This window comes from Cyprinodon tularosa, unplaced genomic scaffold (assembly GCF_016077235.1).
Source record: "Cyprinodon tularosa strain WSP-4 unplaced genomic scaffold, ASM1607723v1 ctg189, whole genome shotgun sequence".
NCBI classification, from domain to species: Eukaryota; Metazoa; Chordata; class Actinopteri; order Cyprinodontiformes; family Cyprinodontidae; genus Cyprinodon; species Cyprinodon tularosa.
In genome coordinates this window covers 3,465,524-3,489,229 of record NW_024038669.1, presented here as the reverse complement: position 1 = coordinate 3,489,229, position 23,706 = coordinate 3,465,524, and the positions used below count along the sequence as shown (strand labels likewise).

Sequence of the window (23,706 nt, the reverse complement as noted above, 5' to 3'; positions counted from 1 at the left end):
TGAATTCCAATCAATGGTTAAAAATAATGCAGAAGTCCTCCGAAATTATTACATTTGGTCACGGAAAAGGTTTGTGTCCCTTGACAGAACATAATTTAAACATATCTATAACATTTCTTTAAAAAAAATGAACATCTTTTCTTTTAGGAGTGATGTAGAGATCCTAATTACTGAACAGTCACAGATTTCCCAGACCAAGTGCAGCCCAAACTGCTGAGGTCAACTGTTGTAGTTAATTGTTAAGAATAACAGTCAGCTGACTGATGGTAATGAGATTAAATCAGGGAGGTCTTCCAGTTCCTTATAGTGGAATGGGATACATTTGCATGCTTGGTGTCAAACTGTTTCAAGCTATTCGATCACATGAGAATCATCAGATTCACATTTTTATTATGGCAACAGAAAATCCAAACACAGAGCGGGTCTTGGCCAAAGGTCTGTCTCATCACACTGAATGTTTGTGGACTGAAGGCAACGGAAGAAGACTGATTACATTTAGATGTTTTTTTTTTTGCTCTTTTTTTCTCCAATTTCTCAAACATAACCGGATATACATACCTGAAATTTATCGGGAAATTCTCCCCCAGCTTGACCTACAAACACACCGGAACCACTTCCTAGGTTCATCTCATCAGGGGATCTCTCCAATCTTACGCTCCGAAGCCCTCCATCGCAGTTAGGGTAGAAGGCCACTAGGTTGTCGTTTACAGCGATAGCAAAACGGTTCCAGGTGTCCTTCATGGAGGGCACCGGGAAACTGGCCGCTTCGTAGGACCGCTCTGCACCCGGCTGGCTGTAGTAAAAAATGACGTTCTGCTCGCCACCCTGGACTTTTGACAGTTTGACCCCCACATGCATGATCTGCTGCGAGGCATCTGTGATGGCGAAGATGGTGCCGGCATCATCAGAGGTTGGTTTCACGCTGAAGATGAGGGCAAAGTTTCTGTAGAATGGGTTGGGGAAGTGTGCACGGGCAAGTTGACCCGTGGTGGAATCTGGACCGAAGAGGTAAGCGGGGCTGTTGTCCGGTCCGTCCACCTCTGGAATACTGTCTGGAGGAGGATCTCCGATTAGCTTCAGCAGCGAGACTCCTTTGTCTTCTGGAGAAGAGAAGCAGAATGTCAGTTTAAGTATTAAAAGTCACTGGTTAGTGATTATAGAGGCGGGCTGCATAACAGAGCTTGGTGTTAGACCACAAACTGTAAGGCTTTGGGATTGAGGGATGAGGATGAAGCAAACTGGATCCAAAATAAAAAACAGAAACACCCAGAGGATTATTTCTCCAAAATACTTGTACATTTATGCAAAAAATTTGTAATTTGTAACTTCTACCAATTCAGTTTTCTTCTTCTGGTAGCTAGAATATATTTAAGTCAATTTAGAACCAAAATTTGTAATTCATTTTTTATATTTGGAAGTGTTTAGATTACTTTGTTAATTGTTAGACCATCTCATTAATTTGAGTAACTAAGAACACACCAGAATGTGGATTGTTTTGTAAAATAATTTTTTGACCACTTTATTAGAGCTTTAAACATTAAATTAACATTATTTTTCATTTTCACTAAGTTTCAACACAGTTTTAGGTAATTATTTTGTCTTTGCTTTTACAATAAATAAGTCAAGTCAGAAGTGCGTACAAAGCCAAAAACCGCCTGTTACCGCCCACAGCCTTTGTTGGAAAGTTTGGCATTTTTGGAACATAAGGCCGCAAAAATACTTTTTCCACCTTTACTTAAAAACATTAAAGTGGAGTTCTGACTAAAGGATAGCTGTTAAATCAGCGATTAAAGCGGCTGTATCTCAGAGGAAAGAGCAGTCATCTATTTAATGGATATAGGTTTAAGAAATGTATGATTGGACGAATAAGACCCTTAATGTAAAACTCCTTTGAGTCATTAGCATGCCTAGAAATAGCCTTGTGAGACCATCCTGATCTCGCAAGCTTTCAAGATTTCACTCGCTAATCAGTCTGGAGGCTCTCCATAGAAGAAAATTTCGAGCCGTTCACCAAACGAACGTCCAATCAGCGTTGGCTTTGAGGCGGGTTGAGGTGTGACGCAACGAGAAGCGTGACAGTTCAGTCTAAAGAACATGACGGCTTCAGCCGATGAAACTAGTGTTAGCTTGGCTATCAAGCAAGTTTTGTCAGAATTACAGAGTATTTCTTCACTGAAAGAAGAGCAAAACACTGCTCTGGAGGCTTTTCTCAGAGGAAAAGATGTTTTTGCTCTTCTCCCGACTGGTTTCGGCAAGAGTAGCCTGGCTTGTGGTTGTGTTTTCGTCGTAGCTCTGTTAGTACGTCACATGCTTCGTTGATCTGATTGGTTTATTTGGCCTGTCTATCACCAACATAGGCCAATCAGCTAACCAGTATTTTCGCCCCTTCCCAAAATTACTTCAACGGAAGGTTTCCAGATGGATATGCGGAGCAAATCCATCTTGCGGAGTCAGGTTAGCCTAGAAAAGCCCTATTTATCATTTAGGAATGAGAAAAACATTTTATTTATAAATTCCCCTTTATCAGAATGTGCTTCAGGGTTAAAAAGACAATAAATAAATATATATATATCATATGACATCTGCTGAAAAATATAATTTGTGGTATGATGGTGCCACCACCATGCTTCGCTGAGAGGAAAGCAAGTTCAAGCTAATATAAATTGTTGTTGTTTTTCCAGTTCAAAATTATACTTAGCATTATGTTGGTCAATTACTTAAACTTGTAGCATATAATAATATTCAAATGTTTGTTGCAATTCATGCTTTTTCACATGAAATAAAAACACACTCTCTGCATTTTCTTTTTTCTCTATGATTAAGTGTTTATTAGCTGAATGGGTTTTAGAAATGTAACTGCATGTAAATGTGCTTGTAAATGTGCTTGACATATACTTTTTATGAAAGCTTTCATCCCTAAAGTAGACAGCTCTTTCTTCAAAAATAAGGACTTAAAGGCTTGAAAAGAAGATTACAGAAATGACTGCCTTTGGATGGTATATGACATATTCTGGGAGCTTTGAAGAAGTGTTTTGATTTACTGCCTGGTGAAAAATAAGTGCCTACGTCGCTAGGTTCAAAGCCTCCACCGACTGTCATAGCGGGAGATCAACAGCTCAGGCATTGACTTTGTTCCGATCTCTAAGAAATATAAAGCTCAGCTGAACCCCAGATTGTCCTTTCTGCTATGAAACCATAAACATCAGCTGCGATCTGTCAGAGGAATAAAGACGCTTTCATTGGAGTTTGGCCTGACAGAGAGGCCAGTCAGGCTGGAACAGGACAGCAATAAAACCCTTCCCATAACGCAGATGTTCTCTGTTCCATGTTTTTGGTTTCTGAGTGAGAAGATTGTACTGCTACCATCTAAATACAGTGACTTCTGCATTTATTGAATCCCAAATTTAAAAAAAGGGTAAGAAACCTTAACCCATTAAAGCCTGGACCATGAAACAATTCACAGAAAAATCTTTAGACATAAAAAAAAAAATATTTTGTATATATTAAATAAGATAATTTATTTGCATCAATTTTGATGCATTAGGCATTTCTGTATGTTCTTTTATACGTTTTCTGTTCACTACATGTGTCTTTTTGTTTAAGTCAGGGTTTTCCAGGATGAATAAATCTCACTGATGATGCAGAGGTCTCAAAAATGATCATAGCCAATCGCATCAAATAAATAAATTGGCTTTAAAAGGTTAAAATAAAACCTATTTTTTTATTGCAGCAGGATAATATCACACAGAAAAATTGCTACAGTTCTTTAACAGAAAGTTCTGGTGATTTTTCTACCTATTTTATTATTCTGCTCCACGTGTTCTGTTAGCCTTAATCATTTAAGTTCAAGTAGGTTTAAAACTTTTTAAAAACAATAGACATGAGACAGTTTTGCAAGAACATAATTTCTTGCACTAATTTTCGGACTCGTTAAGATTGACACCAAGTGAATTTAATTTATCCATATGTTCTCTTTTATTTTGTCAAGTTTAAGGAAACTAACATGAAGGGCAGGGATGGAAAATCAGTCCGTGGTGGGCCAGTGTCCCGAAACATTTAGATATGTCCCCTCATCAGCACATCTAAATAAGTTAGAGATTTGCGGGACTCTGGACAACCTGTATATTGAAGATGTTATCCAGCCATTTCATTTAGTTGTGATGGATCAAGGACACATCTTTTGGAATGTTGCTCTCTGTCGGGTGGCACCATGTGTTCAGGGTGCAGGCTGAATGGTTTACATTGCTTTTTTTTTTTTTCCATATATGTGCAGGTAACGCGGTAAATGGGTTTGAAAATGCTTACTGACAGCGTAACCAGTGTTTGTCCTGAAAGGTGTCACTGCAAAATATGTAGATCTAAGTACACTGGAAAAAACGAATTCTACATAAGTCATTTTTTCTTAAAATAAATGCATTTATTCTTTAATTGAGGAGGTAAAAGAAACATTTTGCCAATGGAACAAGACTATTCACACTTAAAATAAGGAAACACAATTACATTGTCTTATGTCAAGTGCATTTTATCTAAATATCTTATTTTAAGAGTAAAAATACTAATTCCATTGGCAAACTACCTCATTTACCTACTCACACTAAGGGTAAATACACTTAATTTAAGAAATGTTTACTTATTTCTAGATAATTTTTCCAGTGCAAATTTCTTTTTGTTTTTAAATAAGTGCATTTTTGCTTGAATTGAGCAGATTATTGAGACACTTTGACAATAGAACAAGAACATTTGCATTTAAAATAAGAAAAAAACAACTGCAGTCTCTTATTCCAAGTGCATAATATTTAATTATTTTATTTAAAGAGTAAAAAAGCTATTTCCATTGGCAGATCATTTTATTTTCCTACTCAAATTAAGATTAAATACACCTATTTTAAGACATTTTTTACTTATTTTCAGAATGTCTTTGCAGTGAGAACCTTGGGTGAGGGAGCCCAGATGTCAGTCAAAGGGGTGATATGCTCATTAACAAGTTTAGTGTACATAAAAAAAAAGTTCTGTGAAAGATAATGCTGCTATATTAAAATCATAATGTTCTAAAGCTTTTTCACATTTCTTTTTAACAGGGCACAATAACAATGTGAAGGATCAGTCTGTCACCACAACTGCCTTGAGTAAACAATAAAAATTTTTTTTTGATGCATTACTGTTGTTTTTATAGTAAACCATATTTACAGCTTATTTCTGTCACCTAATTCAATATAGGTATGTAACGTGACGAAATAAAGTAGCTAAATTAGTTAGCTTAATTTAAAAATAAACCACTTTTTTACTATGATATATCAACTCAAATAAAAATATATTTTTCCGAGTTTTGAAACTTTCAACAGAAGCAACAGTCAGACTGACAAATGGTGTTGTGGTATAAAATTTAAGTTAGGTGAGCTGTTCGAGTTTAGATTATGCAGAGTCCTTGACGACTTGTGACAAACAGTACAGTGATCTGAACTAATAGACTATTCCAGCCCTCTGGACACACCACCAATAGTGAACATGTGGTTACATTCCTGCACATTTAAATATATATATTTTCTGTATTTCTTTGATATTAATTTCTGTAGTCACCAATAACTATTGAAAACTTTCAGTCATAAAATGTAATGTTTGGCTTCGTTAGCACAGTCGTATTTTGTACAAATCAGCCTTCAACTGACTCAAATCATCGGATCTTATGACCCAATTGGTTAAAAATTTAGTTTTAAGTCAACAGAATAATATAAGAAACATTATGTTATATATGATACTAAGATATTGGCTTTTAACATATTGGTTTCAAAAGAATATTAAGGAATTACACAATTCTTCCCATTTATACATTACACAGATTTTTCGTCTGATGTCTTATATTTGGGTAAAATAAAAGGAACTGTACATTTTAAGACCTTTATAATTAAAAACAAAAATAAAAAACTGGCGGGTGACTTCTCTTCTTGATACAGTGGTTTACCTCAAATTATCAGTAAAGCATCCTGACAAACACCTTGTAAAACAATCCACTTGAATAGTTTGAATGAGGCCCAGATTGAGGAGCTCTCAGGTACGCTTTGGCTGCTGCATGAATGGCAGTTAACAATAAACAGTCATTTGCACTCAGCAGAGCAGATGTTTACTCAGATAAACCCAGAATAGAAGACTTCCAGGGTCCCAATGAGGTAGGCTTGTGTCCACATGTTTAAACCTACATAGCTTCCTATGAGTTCATTCAAAACTGAAGGAGGGTTGGAAAAAAAGCAAAACAGATTTTAGTTTTGCTCTAAAATGCTGAATTTTACATTTTTGCTCCTTTTGGCTCAGAAATTTAGCGAGTGAAACAGCAAAGGACATCAAGAATTTTGCATATTTACTAACTTTGCCGCAAAGTCTTAAGAAATTTAGAGTACTGTCTGATTGTCACAGGAATTCAGCTTTAGACTCCTTTTTCTACCTTTCAAATCTGTAATTAACTTTAATGCTTCTGTCAGAAGATCATATGTGCTTGCATATCTTGTAGGAAACTTTCTAAACCTGTCATTATGGAAAGTATCACTCACATAGAACAGATGTGCTCTCCTTTCACGTACAGGTTGGTAAAAACACAAAGTGTTTATATGAACTACAAAACTGTAATTTATGTAATTTGCCAGATGCCGGTCTAAGGCTGTAATTTGATTTGTATTGTAATTTTAAAGGTGAAATCTGATGGAGGTCAGAAAGTTCAACCCGTTTCGCCGTCTCCAAGAATTTGTCGCTGAATCTGTTTCAATGAGCATGCTGCAAAAGTGCTGACCGGCACATCTCAGAGATCAAAAATACTAGCGACACAAAGCTTTCATCATTAGCATTTTAAGTGCGATCTGAATTCAGGTCTCCATAATGGCCTTTTTTTTTTTAACAATGACTGTTTCAAGGTCATCTGAGCACCAAAAATAAAAGAGCTGCTGATGAAAGGAGCTGCTGGGTTTATGGTGACAGTTTGTCTTGTCAAGCTGGCCGCCTACCAACCAGGAAAGCAGCTCTTTGTCTTTTCTCGGCCTTCCAGGACTGGGTGCTGTAGCCTCTGATACCCCGTTGATGAAGCTTTCTATACATTGTGAGACAATTTGCACATCTTTAGGAAATGCAACCTCAGTTTGGAAACCAGATTTTAGTTAAATTAATAAGATATAATCTAGAACCACTTGACATTAGAACGAGCAGATGAGATTTATTTCAAAGAAGCTGCTAAGTCTGACGACTGAGAGTCTAGGTTTCACCAAGAAGACAGTAAATTGGAAACAATACATCAGCAGGCATTTCTTTTGGCAAACATCAGATCCCTAAGCAACAACTGAGTCTTGTTTAGTTTGTGTATTATTGCTGATCATTCTCTGTTTAGAACAGGGGTGCTCAAGTCCAGTCCTCAAGAGCTACCACCCAGTAACTTTTAGATGCATCTCTTCTCTAACACACCTGAATCAAAAGGCTCAATCCTATCCTTTAGCCCAGAAGAGGCATGGTAATGAGCCACTAATTTGATTCAGATGTGTTAAAAATGGGGTCCATCAAAAAGTTTGCAGGATAGTAGCTCTTGAGGACTGGTCTTGAGCACACCTGGTCACAAATCACAAAATCTCAATCAAGTAGAAGCTTTAAGATGTGGAACAATAGTTTCTGTGTGTATATAAATAAAACAGATCTGCAGGAAACGTCATCACTTTGGTAAAGACCAAAGTGGAATGTCTCCAACACCTTGTTGAAACCACCCAATAAAATTTTATGGCAAAGTTCTGAGCTCAAGCACAAGACTAATAAGATGTACCTCATAAATTGTTGACGTTTTTATTTTCTAGAACAGATAGCGTTTAACTTCTTAGACTTAGACTCAACGTTATTTATCCCTTAGGATTACTCCTTGAGGGAAATTCTAGTTCCAGTAGCTTATATAGAGTACAGATCTTAATCCACAATATATGAAAAAAAAAAACTGTTGTCAGTATCAGTAAAAGAAGAAAATGACTTGGGGAAAAAATAAATATCATAAATCAAAAAATGATTAAAAAGCTCTTGGGACATGTCTCTGCCTCATCCATAGGTCATAACAGACTGCAAAGATGACCTACAGAGCAAGAGGCTGTAGAAACCTACTATAAGTCTATCATAGCTTTGAGTTTACGCCACACAGAAAGGGATTCCTCTAATCACAGTAACTAGAAAAAAATAAGCATCATAGTTTATGCTATAGATGTATATTTAAGGGTGTGGATTGATAAAACATCTCACGGATGGATGCACAATAAGCATTTGATGCCATTTCACACAAACTTCTGCCTTTTACCTAGAAGTAAATTTGCCCAATCTTCTAGAAACAAGGCAGAATACTACCTGACAAGTAGTACAACTGTAATTACAAGAAAATGACCAATTTTAATGCACATACAGTGGTATTTGGCACAGTGCTTTATTGCATCAAGCCTTGCGATAGTGCCTTGCCAGAACTAAAGATCCTCGTCTTTAGATGGGAGCGGGAACAGGTTATAAACTGCCTCACAGCTCTCAGATCTCTTCTTTCAGCATTCAAAACTTTGTTATGAAAGAAACATTTTTCTCTTCTAGTTGTGGCACCTGCAGACTGAAAACATAATGCTGCTCATGTTGATAAAGTAAAGCGTTTAATCTCCTCTAGCAGGATGCAGAGGTAGTCTACGGCAGAATTGCTAAACAGGTAGTTGTGAGACAGAACGGAGCCACCAACCCTGCCTCCCTGGATGAGGTGAATGAGCTTTGCAGCTTTTGGGGCGGATTAAATGCTCCAGGCTGTTGAATTTTAACTTGAAGCAGATTTTCCCTCCCAAACACTCATGTTTTCATTTAGTGTGATGTTGTTTCAGGTGAGTAATTTAGTTAACGCGTAATGCAACGTTGGATAATTTACTGCTGTTAATGGATTTTCAGGCTGACTGCTGTAGCTGAATGACTCTAATGGGCCCAGATAGAAGAGTTAGGAAATAGTGTGAACTCTTCTATGTTCTGTTTCAAAGTGGATCTACAGAACTTTGCATCTTGCACTTTGTTCTGCACTTAAACGTTCTGCATCTGTTCAGGTATAAAACAAGACTGTATTTGTTTGGGGCACATCTGTACTGAACCTACATGGCTGTATCGCATATTTTCAGAATAAATATGCTAGACCTACTAAAAAAATATTTTTTCAAAGAACAGTTTGTCATCTTTGATACCGTATCTGTTTTTAAGAATTATTTAATCCTTTGTTTTAAAGTATGTCCAAACACAAAGTTCAAATTCAAGATGTTTGGAAGAAAAAAAAATCCTTAGTTCATTAATAGTACAAAAACACAATTAGATTTTCATTTAAATTTCCGCATTCTATAAAACAAAGACAAAACATATCATCTCAGTCTATTTAAAGAGACATCATGAAAGTTTCTTTTGAAAGAAATCTTTAAAATTGTCTTTTTATTTGACCTTTTATGATCGTCTGATGAGCAGATCGACACCTTTAGCAAGGCTGTAGCCTATTTTCCTTCATTAACTTCTGTGGATGTGTCATCAAGCATGTTAAATGGGTCCGACCAAACAAACAATTGAAGTGTAATATTTTAAATGGATTTGAGGATAGTCCAAAGTGGCCAGAAGACACCAATGGCCACAATAGATTAGGTGAAAAAACCTTTTAGACCTTTTAGAGCGAGCTATGAGAACTAGCAGAAGCATTCTGCAGTTCTGAGTTTATGCCACAAGTGGCAGTATCATAAGAAACAGCCTCTTTAAAACTCCCCTTCAACAGGGGTCTAGTAATTTGATTTAAATCAAACAAATTACGCTTGTTTCTCTGCCTTAGGCTTCAATCCCAGGGTGCAGACCAGGAAGCAGAGTTTTAGTTTAACACACATCTCTGCAGCTTCTCTACTGTTACCCACTCTTTACTCCATCCAGACAGTGTCTTGCCCACGACCAAAATCTAATAAATTAGCAAAGATTCCCAAAGGAGTAAATCATGACAATCTAATTAAAATCAAAATAACTCCAATTGGGGAAAAAGTTAAAACAATTAAATGCGGTCTGTTTAACATAAGATTGCTTTCCTCTAAAAGTCTACTAGTTAATGACTTGATTTGTGATAATCACATTGACTTGTTTTGCCTTACAGAAACCTGGCTGCAGCAAGAGGATTATGTGAGCATAAATGAGGCAACTCCTTCAAGCTATTTAAATTTTCACATCCCCAGAAGTTCTGGGCGAGGAGGAGGAGTAGCAACAATCTTCCAGTCTGACTTACTGATTACTCCCAAAACAATTAATACCTACAACTCTTTTGAACATTTAACCCTTAATTTCCCTGATCCAAATTTCAAGGCAAGAAAACCTCTTCTTTTTGTAACTTTATATCGTCCACCAGGTCCTTACTCTGAATTTTTAGATGAGTTTTCAGAGTTCCTTTCTGATTTGGTATTAAATACTGACAGGGTCATCATAGTGGGAGATTTTAACATCCATGCTGACATTGAAGGCGATAGCTTAAGAGCCGCCTTTATTGCTATCTTAGACACTATTGGCTTTGTTCAAAATGTGAATAGTCCCACGCATTCTCATCTTCATACTTTGGATCTTGTGCTGACATACGGCATAGAATGTGAAGAAATAACAGTATTTCCTCACAACCCTGTCCTCTCTGACCACTTTCCAATAACCTTCAGGATTACTTTAACAGAGTTCTCCTCCCCCAAAAGAAGGTTCAATTTTAGTAGATCTTTATCAGATAGTGCAGTTATAAATTTTAAAGAATCTGCTTCACTTTCTCTCTCCTCTGTGTCACTGAGCAGTGCTGCAGAGTGCAAAAGCTTAGCTTATTCCCCTTCACAGGTTGATGATTTTGTTGATGGGGTTGCTAGTTCTCTGCGTATTGCCTTAGACAACGCAGCTCCTTTGAAAATGAAAACCCTTAAAAATAGAAAGCTTGCTCCTTGGTTTAATGCAGAGCTGCGTACTTTGAAGCAAAATGCTAGGAAACTGGAGAGAAAATATCGCTCCACAGGCCTGCGAGAGTCCTTCCTAGTCTGGAAAAATGGTTTACTGCTGTATAAGAGGACTCTTTGTAAAGCAAGAGCAGCATACTTCTCCTCATTAATAGAGGAGAATAAGAATAATCCTAGATTTCTTTTTAATACAGTTGCCAAACTCACCCAGAGCCATAGCTCTGTTGAACCGTCCATTCCACCTGCTCTTAGCAGCAATGATTTTATGGGATTCTTTATAAATAAGATTGATCTTATTAAAAATAAGATCATAAGCACTCCTCTATCCGCGATTGTACCTGAGGTAGTCATGGAATCTGAACCGGGTTTAGACTGCTTTGATCCAGTTGAACTCTCTGAATTAGCAAAATTATTGTCTTCATCTAAGCCTTCAACTTGTATGTTAGATCCAGTTCCAACCAGGTTATTTAAGGAGGTATTCCCTTTGATCTCCTCCTCCATTTTAGATGTGATTAATCTATCTCTGTTACAGGGATATGTACCTAAAGCTTTTAAGGTTGCTGTAATTAAACCTCTGCTTAAGAAACCGTCTCTTGACCCAGATGACTTGGTCAATTATAGACCTATATCCAATCTTCCTTTCTTATCCAAAATTCTTGAGAAAGTAGTTGCCAAACAAGTTTGCGATCACTTCCACCATAATGAACTTTTTGAAGACTGGCTTTAGAGCTCATCATAGCACTGAAACAGCTCTGGTGAAAGTCACTAATGATATTCTCATGGCCTCAGATAATGGATTTGTATCTGTGCTCGTCCTGTTGGATCTTAGTGCTGCATTTGATACAGTTGACCATAATATTCTTTTAGAAAGACTTGAATATTTTGTTGGAATTAAAGGAACAGCACTAGACTGGTTTAAATCTTATCTATCTGATCGAATTCAGTTTGTTCATGTTAATGATAGATCTTCAACACGCTCAAAGGTTACCTGTGGAGTACTACAGGGATCAGTGCTAGGACCAATTCTCTTTACTTTATACATGCTCCCAATTGGTAGAATTATTAGACAGCATGGGATTAATTTCCACTGTTACGCTGATGATACCCAGCTATATCTGTCTATAAATCCAGATGAAGCTAACCCATTACATAGATTACAGGCATGTCTTGAAGACATAAAAACCTGGATGAGTCTTAACTTTCTGCTCCTGAATGCAGACAAAACAGAAGTTATAGTCTTTGGACCAGAGTCTCTGAAAAAGAAACTGATTAGCCAGTCACTTCATTTGGATGGGATTAAACTGATTTCAGATAATAAAGTAAAAAATCTTGGTGTTATTTTTGATCAGGACCTGTCATTTAAATCCCACATCAAAGAGGTTTCTAGAATTTCCTTCTTTCATCTGAGGAACATTACAAAAATTAGAAATATCCTGTCCAGGGGTGATGCTGAGAAACTAGTCCATGCATTTGTTACTTCAAGGCTGGACTATTGTAATTCTTTACTATCAGGAAGTCCACAAACTGTAGTTAAAAGCCTTCAGCTGATCCAAAATGCTGCAGCCAGAGTTCTAATGAAAATTAAAAAGAGAGATCATATCTCGCCTATCCTGGCTTCTCTTCATTGGCTTCCTGTTAAATCAAGAATAGAATTTAAAATCCTCCTTCTCACATATAAAGCCTTAAATGGCCAAGCTCCATCTTATATCAGAGATCTGATTGTTCCTTATGTTCCTAACAGAGCACTTCGCTCTCAATCTGCAGGTTTACTAATGGTTCCTAGAATTTCTAAAAGTAGAATGGGAGGCAGATCTTTTAGTTATCAGGCTCCTCTCCTGTGGAACCAACTACCAGTTTTAGTCCATGAGGCAGACACCCTGTCTACTTTTAAGGCTAGGCTTAAAACTTTCCTTTTTGATGAAGCTTATAGTTAGGGTGGCTCAGGTTATCCTGAGCTATCTCTATAGTTATGCTGCTATAGGCTTAGACTTTTGGAGGACATAGGGACCCCCATTTCATCATTCTGCTTCATTCTCTCTCTGTTCTCCTATTCTGCAGAATCTGTTAGTTCAATCTCTAACCTTCTGCTCTCTCTGCTTTTCCTCAGAGTAGCTTTGCCTCGTCTGTTCCTGTTTGGCTGTGACGTCATCCTGGAAAGAAACATCAGCTGTGCTGCTTCTATCAACACCCTTGTTTATAGATGTTGGAGATCGGCCTGTTTTCCAGTGTGGTCCTGTTTCTCTGACCGTGACTGAGTGGATGTGCTCTCTTCGTCCTCTGGCATGGGAGCTGCCTTGGAGCTCGTCTGCCTGGCTGCGTGTTTCCTGGACGGGGCCGCCTTTTACAGCTGCTTGTATCTCTGCTTCTGTCTCCTTGAACCCCAGTCGGCCTCGGCAGATGGCCGCTCACACTGAGCCTGGTTCTGCTGGAGGTTTCTTCCTGTTAAAAGGGAGTTTTTCCTCTCCACTGTCGCTACAAGCATGCTTAGTGTGGGGGATTGTATTTGAGTCAATGAGTCAATGCAATCAACTGGTTTTCCTTAGATAGAAAACTTTGTATCAATTTGACTGTATGATCTGGTTGAACTGTAAAGTGCCTTGAGATGACCTGTGTTGTGAATTTGGCGCTATATAAATAAACTGAATTGAATTGAATTGAATAAAATATCACTTTGCAGCTTACAAGACTAATCTAAAGTTTACAAAAGTCCAGTAAAAACAAGAAAACAATAACTCCTGCACATGGCAACAATTTAGATTTCCCCAGCAGTCCTTTAATGAACCCTTTGAACAAAGGGCTAAAAGCCAATTCAAAGTATCCTAGAATTTCAACAACTCTGCCTTATTTTCTACCTTTGGAACTGAGGGGGAATCGATGTGTAGCAGAAAAATTACTGGATGACCACGCAGCTATAACTGGAAGCTACACCAGAGTCAGAATAAGTCACTGCCAATAAATGAACTAGCATCAAGCATCAGACCACCTCTGAAAATCATTATGCAACTAATTAGTCAGCTCAGTAAAAAAAAGAGACAAAACAAAGACAGCAGAACCAACAAGGCTACGGGCAGACCTGAATATATCAATTATGGCTAAGCCTGATGGTCTTCTCCACAGGATATAGTCTCAAATTCCCTGGGATAAATTGCAGTTGACCTTTAGACCCTGATATGAATGACTGCTCATCTTTTGAGAGGCTAGTCGGTAACCATGGAAAAAGGTAATTAAAGGAGCTGTTAAGCCCTAACAATCATGACCCCCAACAGTGAATAGATCAAATCTGATGGACTTTACACAGATAAGTCTATACTCATTTAACATGCACCAGAACTTAATGTTTGAGGTGATCCAGCCAGGAGAGTAGCAGGTATTGAAACATGACTGAGGCAAGTTATAATCAGGATGAAGAAGGAAGGTCAGCAGGCTTCTCAGTGGGTAAACATCATGAAGAAGTCATGAGATTAATCATCATGAGAATAATGTTTTCTTTTGGGTTTGAAATAAATATTAGCAGAGGTTTTTTTTACACATAATCTTCAGTTGTTGTCCACATCAAAGCCAAATAAAACATCTTAATATCATGTTTTTCTGAAAGAACAGAAGTAAGATGCTTCAAAGTATCACATAATGTAATAAAACATCTGACAAAGCTCCTTGGGTGAGTTAAAGGTAAACATTTTACTTGCACTGCACTGCAGGTATAAGCCTCATTCAAAATGGGGGGCTTCAAAGTAGCCTAGCAAGAACAAGTTCTTCTGTATCTGACATCAGATGGCTCAGATGTTGCAAGTGGTGCAGTTTGGTTAAATGCTTTGTTATAACTGCCTATTCTTGGCCTTAAATCAACGTAAGCAAACTATTGTTGTATATTTAGGGCGAGCCTATTGGCGATATCCATGAGTACTACAGTAACATCTCTTATAGAGCAAATCAAGCTTTTATTTAGTAAAGCAAAGTGCTTTTGAAAAACTTTTATTTTGAAGAGATTCCTAAGACATGTACAGATGGGCTTAACTTAATCCTCTATGTCTCTAGCCCTGCATTTATTGCTGTTTCGCTGCCACAAACACACCAGCTATTCATCATGATCCTTTACAAAGCCGCACATGGCAATTTAGGAAGTGTGACGTCAACTGTGTTTTCTCTTTTTACTGAATTTTCACTGTTTCTTCAGGTATAATGCATAAACGTTTACATCAATGGTCTGGCGCTCAGTCCGCCTTTGGAAAACTATGAAGAATTATATTTTTGATAAACGTTTGATGCAAACATTAATGTATAGTTGAAAGGATGAAAGAAACAACATTTGACTACAGTGATATGAGAGACAAATGACATCAGGTAGGTAACCTCCTCAGGGAGTTATTCCAGCTTAAGAATGTCTTACAAGCTTAATCTAATTTATTGACAGGCTATATAATCTGTTCTTTTATTTACCTTCAAGGTTTAGATTATTTTAAAATCTATTTAAGACTCAATGAGCCTAATCTGCTTAATAAACCCTTAAAATTGAAAGAGAACGTGGTTTTTTTCTTAACCTGACTCCGCCAGATGGATTTGCTCCGCATATCCATCTGGAAACCTTCCGTTGAAGTAATTTTGGGAAGGGGCGAAAATACTGGTTAGCTGATTGGTCTATGCTGGTGATAGACGGGCCAAATAAACCAATCTGACCAACGAAGCATATAACGTACTAACAGAGCGACGACAAAGAGGAGCCAATTGATAGATCAAACTCTTGCCGAAACCAGTTGGGAGAAGAGCAAAAACATCTGTTTTGCTCTTCTTTCAGTGAAGATATACTCTGTAATTCCTATAAAACTTGCTCGATAGCCACGGTAAAGCTAGTTTCATTGGCTGAAGCCGCCATGTTCTTTAGACTGAACTGTCGCGCTTCTCGTTGCGTCACACCTCAACCCGCCTCAAAGCCATCGCTGATTGGACGTTTGTTTGGTGAACGGCTTCAAATTTTCTTCAACGGAAAGTAGCCAGACTGATCTGCGAGTAAAACCTTGAAAGCTCACGAGATCAGGATGGTCTCACGAGGCTAGTCTTTTCTACCATGAGAGCTTTCTGCATCAATTTTTTTTATATAATGACCATTCAACGCTGCTTAAAGAACCCCACATAATTCGTTATCAATTTCCGTCACAACAATCTAATCAGCTGCAAAAGCGGTTTTACCAGAATATTTCAAAAGTAGTGTAAACAGTTTCTGGATTCCCTACAACTTTATCCTCTAAAGTACACAGCACTTTATCCTGACTGATGGCTGCTAGTGTATCAACAGCCAGAATGTCAATCTTACGCCTACCAAATTCTTCTCTAACTCTAAAGCACTATTCAAAGATGTGTTGGATCTGAAATTTCTCTTGGCAATGGAGCAAGAAACATGATGTCCACTCATGTCTATCAGTGAAGCACAGTGTGGAAAAGATAAAGCTGCTGTAAAAAGACAGACTTCAGCTCCCGGTGATATGAACTGACTCTCTGGGCATGGGTGAGGGCAGACAGGCAAACTAAAGGCAGAGCAGCAACCAACTTTCCCACATTAAACTGATTCATACAAAACTATAAAAACTTGAACCTTCTCACATGAATCACTAATAGATTAAATAATTGAGTCAATTTTTCCATACTTTGTTTAGTCACAAGGGAATATCTGTATACTTGTCCTGTTAATATTAAGTGATATAACTAAGATTTATATCTGGAATTTTTTTATTGTTTTCATTCAAGTCTTGCCAACCATCTTCAACTCATTTAAAATTACAGCAGTTAACCTAAACAAAGTTGCTCCTTAATATTTTATCCTTTGAATGTAAAAAAAAAAAAATGTTTAGTTTGGTGATCTGAGGTAAAATTAAGAACTAAGGTTTAAAACAACAAATTCTGCAATAGTAATTATTAACATTGCAATTCAGAGAAGATAATTTATCAAAACCACTGGAGGACATAGACATCAGCCAAGCAGCTCATGTAATCTTACAATTATAAAGGAGCAATAAGTAGCATTTCGAATCGAAATCCCCTTTGGAGAGTGTTGTGCAGGTTGCCGATTTCAAAGAGACGAGTGTGTATCGCAGTTCAAGTCAAGATGATGAGGGAAGACGATTCAGCTACAGAAAATTTTATTAAAATAGTTAATAGTCAATAGATTTTCCCTGGTCTTACTAAACAATACTGCTTAGGTGATTAAAGCAAAATCATCAACAAAACTGCAACTGAAAAGTACAAAACAAAAACCACTACAACAACTAGTCACAATAAAGGGCTGGTTATATTCCCGCAGAAAGGTGTCGCAGTGAGCTTGTCGCAGGTATGACGCAGACATTTTTTTAATTAGACAACCTAGTTTCGAAGTATAAATCAAATAAAATTTCTAACTGATCTAGCCATGTTAGATGAGCTAAATCTTTATTCAGGCAAGAAACATAAACCCATTTATCAAAGGAGAAGCAAAACTGGAAAGGTGTGGGAAAAAATGTCAAACAGTAAGAAGCATAGATCCTTTCAGATCATTGGCTAAACTTTAATAATTCAAAATATAAGGGATGATATCTCTAGAAAACAAGTCAACTGATCAATAGTAACAGCGTTGCTTGCAACTAAACGCTGATTCACAACGTTGTACAACAAAAATGGAGACTTTGCAATGTACATATCTCAGTTAATGTCTATTTAACAAAAAAGCGATTTCTGGAATTCACTCTGTATGTAGTCAGGTAAAAATGATTCAAGCACATACACTCTTACCTGACTTCAATATATAAACTCTGAAGATAGTGGTTGCATGGCATGGATTATAATATGATTGCTCCAAACTCTCTTTGGGATCTTCGATACTGGGCTCTATTATTCATACCATCTACTCAAATCAAACTCAGCAGCTATGCTTAATGTTCAAATTGTAATGCTCAGATTGAATCTATTCACATTCAAAAACAAAAGAAATATTTCAGTGTGCAGTTTATACAGACACACGCAATCAGATTAATATAGCAGTTTGCACTAAAACTGTGCCATGTAACATTTCAGTTATATTCTGACATAGCGTCTAGCCACTCAAAGCGGAAATATATCATGTTGACATGGGGTGTTTATTCCGATTACTTAGTATGTCCATGAAAACATAGCTATTATCTCTTTCAGTGACAGACAAGGGTGCAATTATAGCTCCCAAACAGAAAAAAACAGTCAGTCACTCTTTAAATAAATGTTGTAGAAACCTCATTTTCCATTTGAGGTGTTCTTTTTACTTCTGCATTTTAAATAGAGCAACAGCCATCGAAAGTTTTCCTAGCATCTTCAACTGTGGAAAAAAGGGATAGTCTTTGCTGTTGCCTGTATTAAATGACTGTTCACTGATGCTGTTGTCTTATTCAACAACCATAATGCAGCTATAAGCCGAAAACACCCTTCAATGATGGGTGTTTCTTTATATAGAAATATATGATGGAAATATAATGTTTCATTATATAGAAACTAATACCAAATGTCATACATGCATTAATGGTACATAACTATAAAATAAAAATTAAAAAGAGAAACATATATGCAGAAAAAAAAATGTAATGTTAGGGTCCAAGCTTGTTAGAATACAACAAGAACAACCCGAAGGTCAATTAGTCAATATATTAAATAGATGAAGGTAATTAGGGGCCCAAACATTGGTTAATATATTGTGGTCAGCTAATGGGTCTCAGTGTAGCTGGGTGAGGATAAGTTACTGGTTAGAAGGGGATTTATAAACTGGTTCAAAATGAACCGAAATATAAGTTTCATTTTGAGCCAACAGTTACCTTTCTGGTTACAAACTGATAAGCATTCATCCTCCTCATCTGGAAGATTGTGGCACTCCACAGGGAGGTGACCCTCATCCAGGAGCATCCAGCAAGTGTCCCGTAACACTTCACAGAAACTTTGGCAAGGCAACATGGGTGGCCCGCCTCCAGGGCCACACTTTGGTACCAAGAGAAGGCAGAAAAACCACTCCACATCGCGGTGACAACGTGAGCGCAGGAGCCATGCCCACTCATCCAAGAGTGCCCGCACTTCCTCCACACTGCTGTGGTTGAAGTAGTTGGGCAGGGCAAACCTTTCCCCCAGCATGGAGAAGCAGAAAGGAAGAGCAGAATCTAGCTTCAAGCATTGGGAGGACTCAAGGGCAAGCACTGAATTAGCTACTTCTGTGTGGTTTTCAGGTCTCTGGTTGAATAAAACTGCCTGGTTAAGCTGTTGTGCCCTTATTGATGGTTGAATAGCATCTATAACAAGTGGAGTTTGAGTTATAACCAATCTTTGATTGGACATTCCCTGCTGAAGAGCTGTGCTGGCTACATCACTGTCTGATTTGTTGCTGAATACCAGTGGTTGTGGGGTTTTAGGTGTTTCTGATGAAGAAAAAGTCTGATTAGGGAGTGAATGTTGACTTGTATGTTGAACCTGAGGTAAAGGGACTTTGGTAGCACCAGTTGGTATCTGAGTGGTTTTTAATTCTTTAGCAGCTGTTTGTAAAACAGTTCCATGCGGTATGTCAGTTAGGAAATCTTGGTTTTCACTGGAAAAACTCTTCCCACTTAAATCACTTCTGCTATGTTTGTTTGGAGCTTGTTCAATATGAGAAATAAGACTCTGATTTAAAAGCTTTGAGTTTGGATTTATTTGATAACTGCCCTCATATACCGTTAAACCTTCACTGTGAAATGGCAGTTTTTGAGATTTCAAACTGCTTTCATTAAGAGCGAATCCCTTATCATTTAGTATTACCTGCTCCGTTTTAAGTTTAGATCCCAAATCATTTTCATTTTCTCTAGGTAAAGCAGATTTGAAGATGTGTAAAAGGTCTATTTTAGAGTCCTGATCAGATTCAGCATTGGTTCTACGACTTAAATTTAAATGTGCAAATTCACCAGAACCCACACCCTTCAATGAAGTTGTGTTATTACCAGGTTTATTTCTGTGAGACGGCATTCCTGCAGTGACCTTTTCTGCTCCATGTCCATTCTGCGGATGTTTTGAAGGAATTACAGTTGTCAGTTGAGGACCTTCAGTAGGCACATCCCAGCTCTGCCCAACCTTTTCAAGCACACGTCCTTCATCAATGATCTCTACTCCAACTGTGGTGCTACTCTCAGATAGTTGCTCTCCACTACCTGTAACACTGCCAGAACCCTCCATATCCGACCTTGGGGCCAATGTTTTACCAGTCTTACTCCAGTCCCAGAACCAAGCATCAGAGTAGACCACCCACAGGGTGAGAAGATACAAAACTTTAAACCAGATCCTCATTTTGGTCACAGTGTCCAAACCACGTCCACCAGATTGATCAGTTTTCCAAGAGCGTATTATGACATGACCATACAATCTGCACACACTCCTTCTCTCTACTCTGTCACCACAAACACTCCCGCAGACCCACAGACAGCAGGAGTGAGGAGGACGGCGCCCATTCAGAAGAATGAAGAAGGGAGAGTTGGAGCAGGAGGAGGAGGTGTGCTCCCTATTGGCCGCCCTGGCATTATATATGTTGCTAACTCCTCCTCCTTTTGTGGCAGCGTTGAAAAGCAATCTCTCCTGCTGAGTGATATCTCAGAATTACAGCAGCCCGCCTTTTTAGTTTACAATACTGATGCTTTCAGTGTGCTACAGAGATGGGCAATATGTTCCCCCTGACCAACTGTCTTTGTTAAGTTATGTAATTAGAAAACTATAGATATACGCTTATGCTGATTCAGATTTTTAACAAAAGTTATTACAATGTAGACTGTGAGGACAATTTATATGGCTCTCAGTCTGGTTCTCATACTCCTAATCCCTTAGAACTTGCCTTGTAGGATATGTCAAAGTAATTTAATACATGAATTTAAACCATATTCTTGAAAGATAAGTTTTTTAAACATATAATCTCTTCAAATAATAAAAAAAAGAAACATATAACACACAATAAGGACATTTGGAGAACTATTAAGTGATTTAAAGGTTATCATGATTTTTGTTCAAGCATAATGAAGATAACTGATTAAAAGCACTGCATACAAAAAGAGCAGTTCCTCCATCTTGTCACATGGATTTCTTTGCTTTGTTCTAAAGTCTGTTTTAGTAACCTGGTAATCCATGCTTCAGCTTCTTGCCCAGACTGGCATGTTATACAGCCTCTGGGTTTGGTTGACAGAGACCCTCCACAGCTCCTAAAGGAAGCTTGGTGTTAAAGTAAAAACAAGTCTGTCTTTCCTTGGAGTAGTGGGCTTTAAAAGAAATGAAGGTTTACGCCACACCTTGGGTTCAGCCGTTGAAAGAAAAGGAGTCAAAGGTTGTCTCTTAAAAGCTGTTGAAACTTTTAGATGCTTATGCAGAGATGTTTTTACGCCAGTGACAACTCTAAGTTACTTTCATTGCCTGGAGTAGGATATGGGCCGAGTCAGGCCTTGTATGAGTCTGCAAGGATTTTACTTTTGTTGCTTAAATAAAGTAAGAGGGGAAATGGGGAATTGTTTTAAATGGGTAACGGTGCCAGACTATACATTTAGCAATTTAAACCAAGTAAAAGTGGAACAGTTAAAGTCCTTAAAGGGATACTTTAAGACTGAAAATCTGAAATAGAAGATATTTGCACGTGAGCCTTTTTGGAAAATGATCTCTTTTCTAAAACCAGACAATCAGCCCTCTGGGAGAGAAGGATGCAACACTCTGAAGCAGCCAATCACTCATTCTGAAGCTGTCAAAAGGGGACAGTTTGATTACCGTCTATAGAATTTTGTTTCATTATTACTGAAAACAAAGAAAATGTTTTCTTAATGGACAAAAAATTTGAAATAAAAAATTAAACTTTAAAACATTTCCAAATAAAAAAATGGTTTTAAGGGTTTCTTTGCTGTTTTCTTTGATTTGGGTTTTACTTTTTAAAATTTTATATTTAAAATTTTAATTTTTTTCAAAATTCTCTTGTTAAGATTGAGTTTTACGAATGACATTATTTTCAGATTGCATGGTATGGATCACCTGCGATGGACTGGCGACCTGTCAAGGGTGTACCCCGCCTCTCGCCCGTAGAAGTCTGGAGATATCACTGAGAAGGGGTTTTAGGATTCCAGTGAAGACCAGTCTGTTACTTTGGCAGATGATCATGGAGACTCTGCCTACCTGGTCTTTGTATAACCAAACCAAGACCTATGCCTGGATTCTGGACCAAAAACAAGCTTGTCGTTGTCTGGAATGTCTTTGCTTTGTCACTGTTCCTGTGTGTGGTATTCCTAGATGAGATCTCAAGAAAAAAACAATCCACTGGACTTTGTTGCCAAGTTTTAATATGTGGTTCTGCTTGCATCTTTAAACCATAAGCTTCAACAATTTTAACCAAGTTGTACGTGGTAAGGAGGTATGCATCACACATAAACCATATAAACCAATTTTATAACAACCCAGAATGCAGCACTCTTTCTAGTTTGTCAACAAAACATATCTCCCATTTTTAAGTTGTGTTGCACCTGAAAAGCCAGAGCTTTTACCCCCCACTCCCCTCCACCATCAACACCCAATAATCAAAAGATGTGGATCATAAACAGATACAAGCAGCTAGATATAGTTTATATTTTAGCTTTTTCCACTGACAGAACACCCCAGCTTGTCTTCTTGGCATGGGAACTCCCTCAAAGTTTTGCTTGAGGTTTCCCTACTGGGTATATTACATTCAAAGCCTGTTGGTGTCAGTTAGTATAAAGAACTGAAGACAATATGCAAATAAAAAATAACAGAATCAAAGATGGGAGGGGTTCACAGAGAGCTGAAATGTAGCACAAGACAGACAGAGGTGACTTAGTCGGAGTGATTGATTATTACCGACAGGTTTTCTTTGTAAACATTAACATGTTACTCCCTTTATCTAACATGGCGAGTGCTGTCAGAATGATTTATATTACTCTCTCAGTTCTTTTTGCACAAAATCAAACAATGGGATGCAGCCAAGACAGAATAAATCACGTGGAACGCATTATTCCAAGGACGGCAGTAAACCCGCCTGTAAATGCGGCGGTGACGGGAAAAGGGCTTAGATTTTCATATTCTTTGAAAGGAAGGAAATGAGAGAAAACCACAAATGGGTGGCAAAACACACCTTTTGTCAATGTAACCAAGATATTTAGCAGGCAGGTAGCTTGGCTGTAATAATTGTAGTCCGTGAAAAAATAGGAAAAAAGAAAAACAAACAAAGCAAAACAAGAATTACATTCTAAGATGTTTGTACAGCATCAGACTGGATCTTTTAGCACGTACAATCTCCAGACATCAAACATGGAAGACACTTAAAGAGTTCGTCAGAAATGTGTGACTGTTTTCAACTTTTCTTTCATCTCTACTTCTGCTTATAGTTTCTATGAGACATGAAGAAGAAAAGGCTGGAAGACTTCCTGTCTCAAACAGTGCTGTCGGACTGTTAATTACAGCATGAGGGGTTCAAAGTTTGCACTGTGTATTTATGGCTGAAGAAGAGACTGAATAAATGAAGGGGACTACCTAGAACTAGAGCTTTCTGGGCCAGAGCAGTTGGAACAAGAAAAAGATGGATGTTAAACTTTCATTAGAAAAGACTCAGTCATACAAGTGTAACAATAGTGATCCATGTACTGCCGTTACAAACCTATTTTTTTGAGGATGTTAGGTCTAGTTTGCAAACTGATGGCCTATTGGTTTAGTGCTCACAATATAAAGAAGGATACAAGTACCTGTTTCCTTCCCCAAAGACTGC

At 37.8% G+C, this 23,706-nt stretch overlaps 1 protein-coding gene across 3 annotated transcripts in view; it reads right to left on the bottom strand.

Moving 5' to 3' along the window:
• col18a1a (collagen type XVIII alpha 1 chain a) overlaps nt 1-23,706 on the bottom strand; it is a 120,913-nt gene that overhangs the window by 43,539 nt on the left and 53,668 nt on the right. For 2 of the 3 annotated variants that reach the window (XM_038282925.1, XM_038282926.1), the window contains exons 1-2: nt 19,913-20,421; nt 559-1,100 (exon numbers count right to left, since the gene is read on the bottom strand). In XM_038282925.1, coding sequence (XP_038138853.1) covers nt 559-1,100; nt 19,913-20,255 — 885 coding nt within the window. In that variant the 5' untranslated portion in view covers nt 20,256-20,421. Of the gene's footprint in view, nt 1-558; nt 1,101-19,912; nt 20,422-23,706 lie in introns of those variants that run through there. The other variant, XM_038282928.1, reaches the window with a different exon arrangement.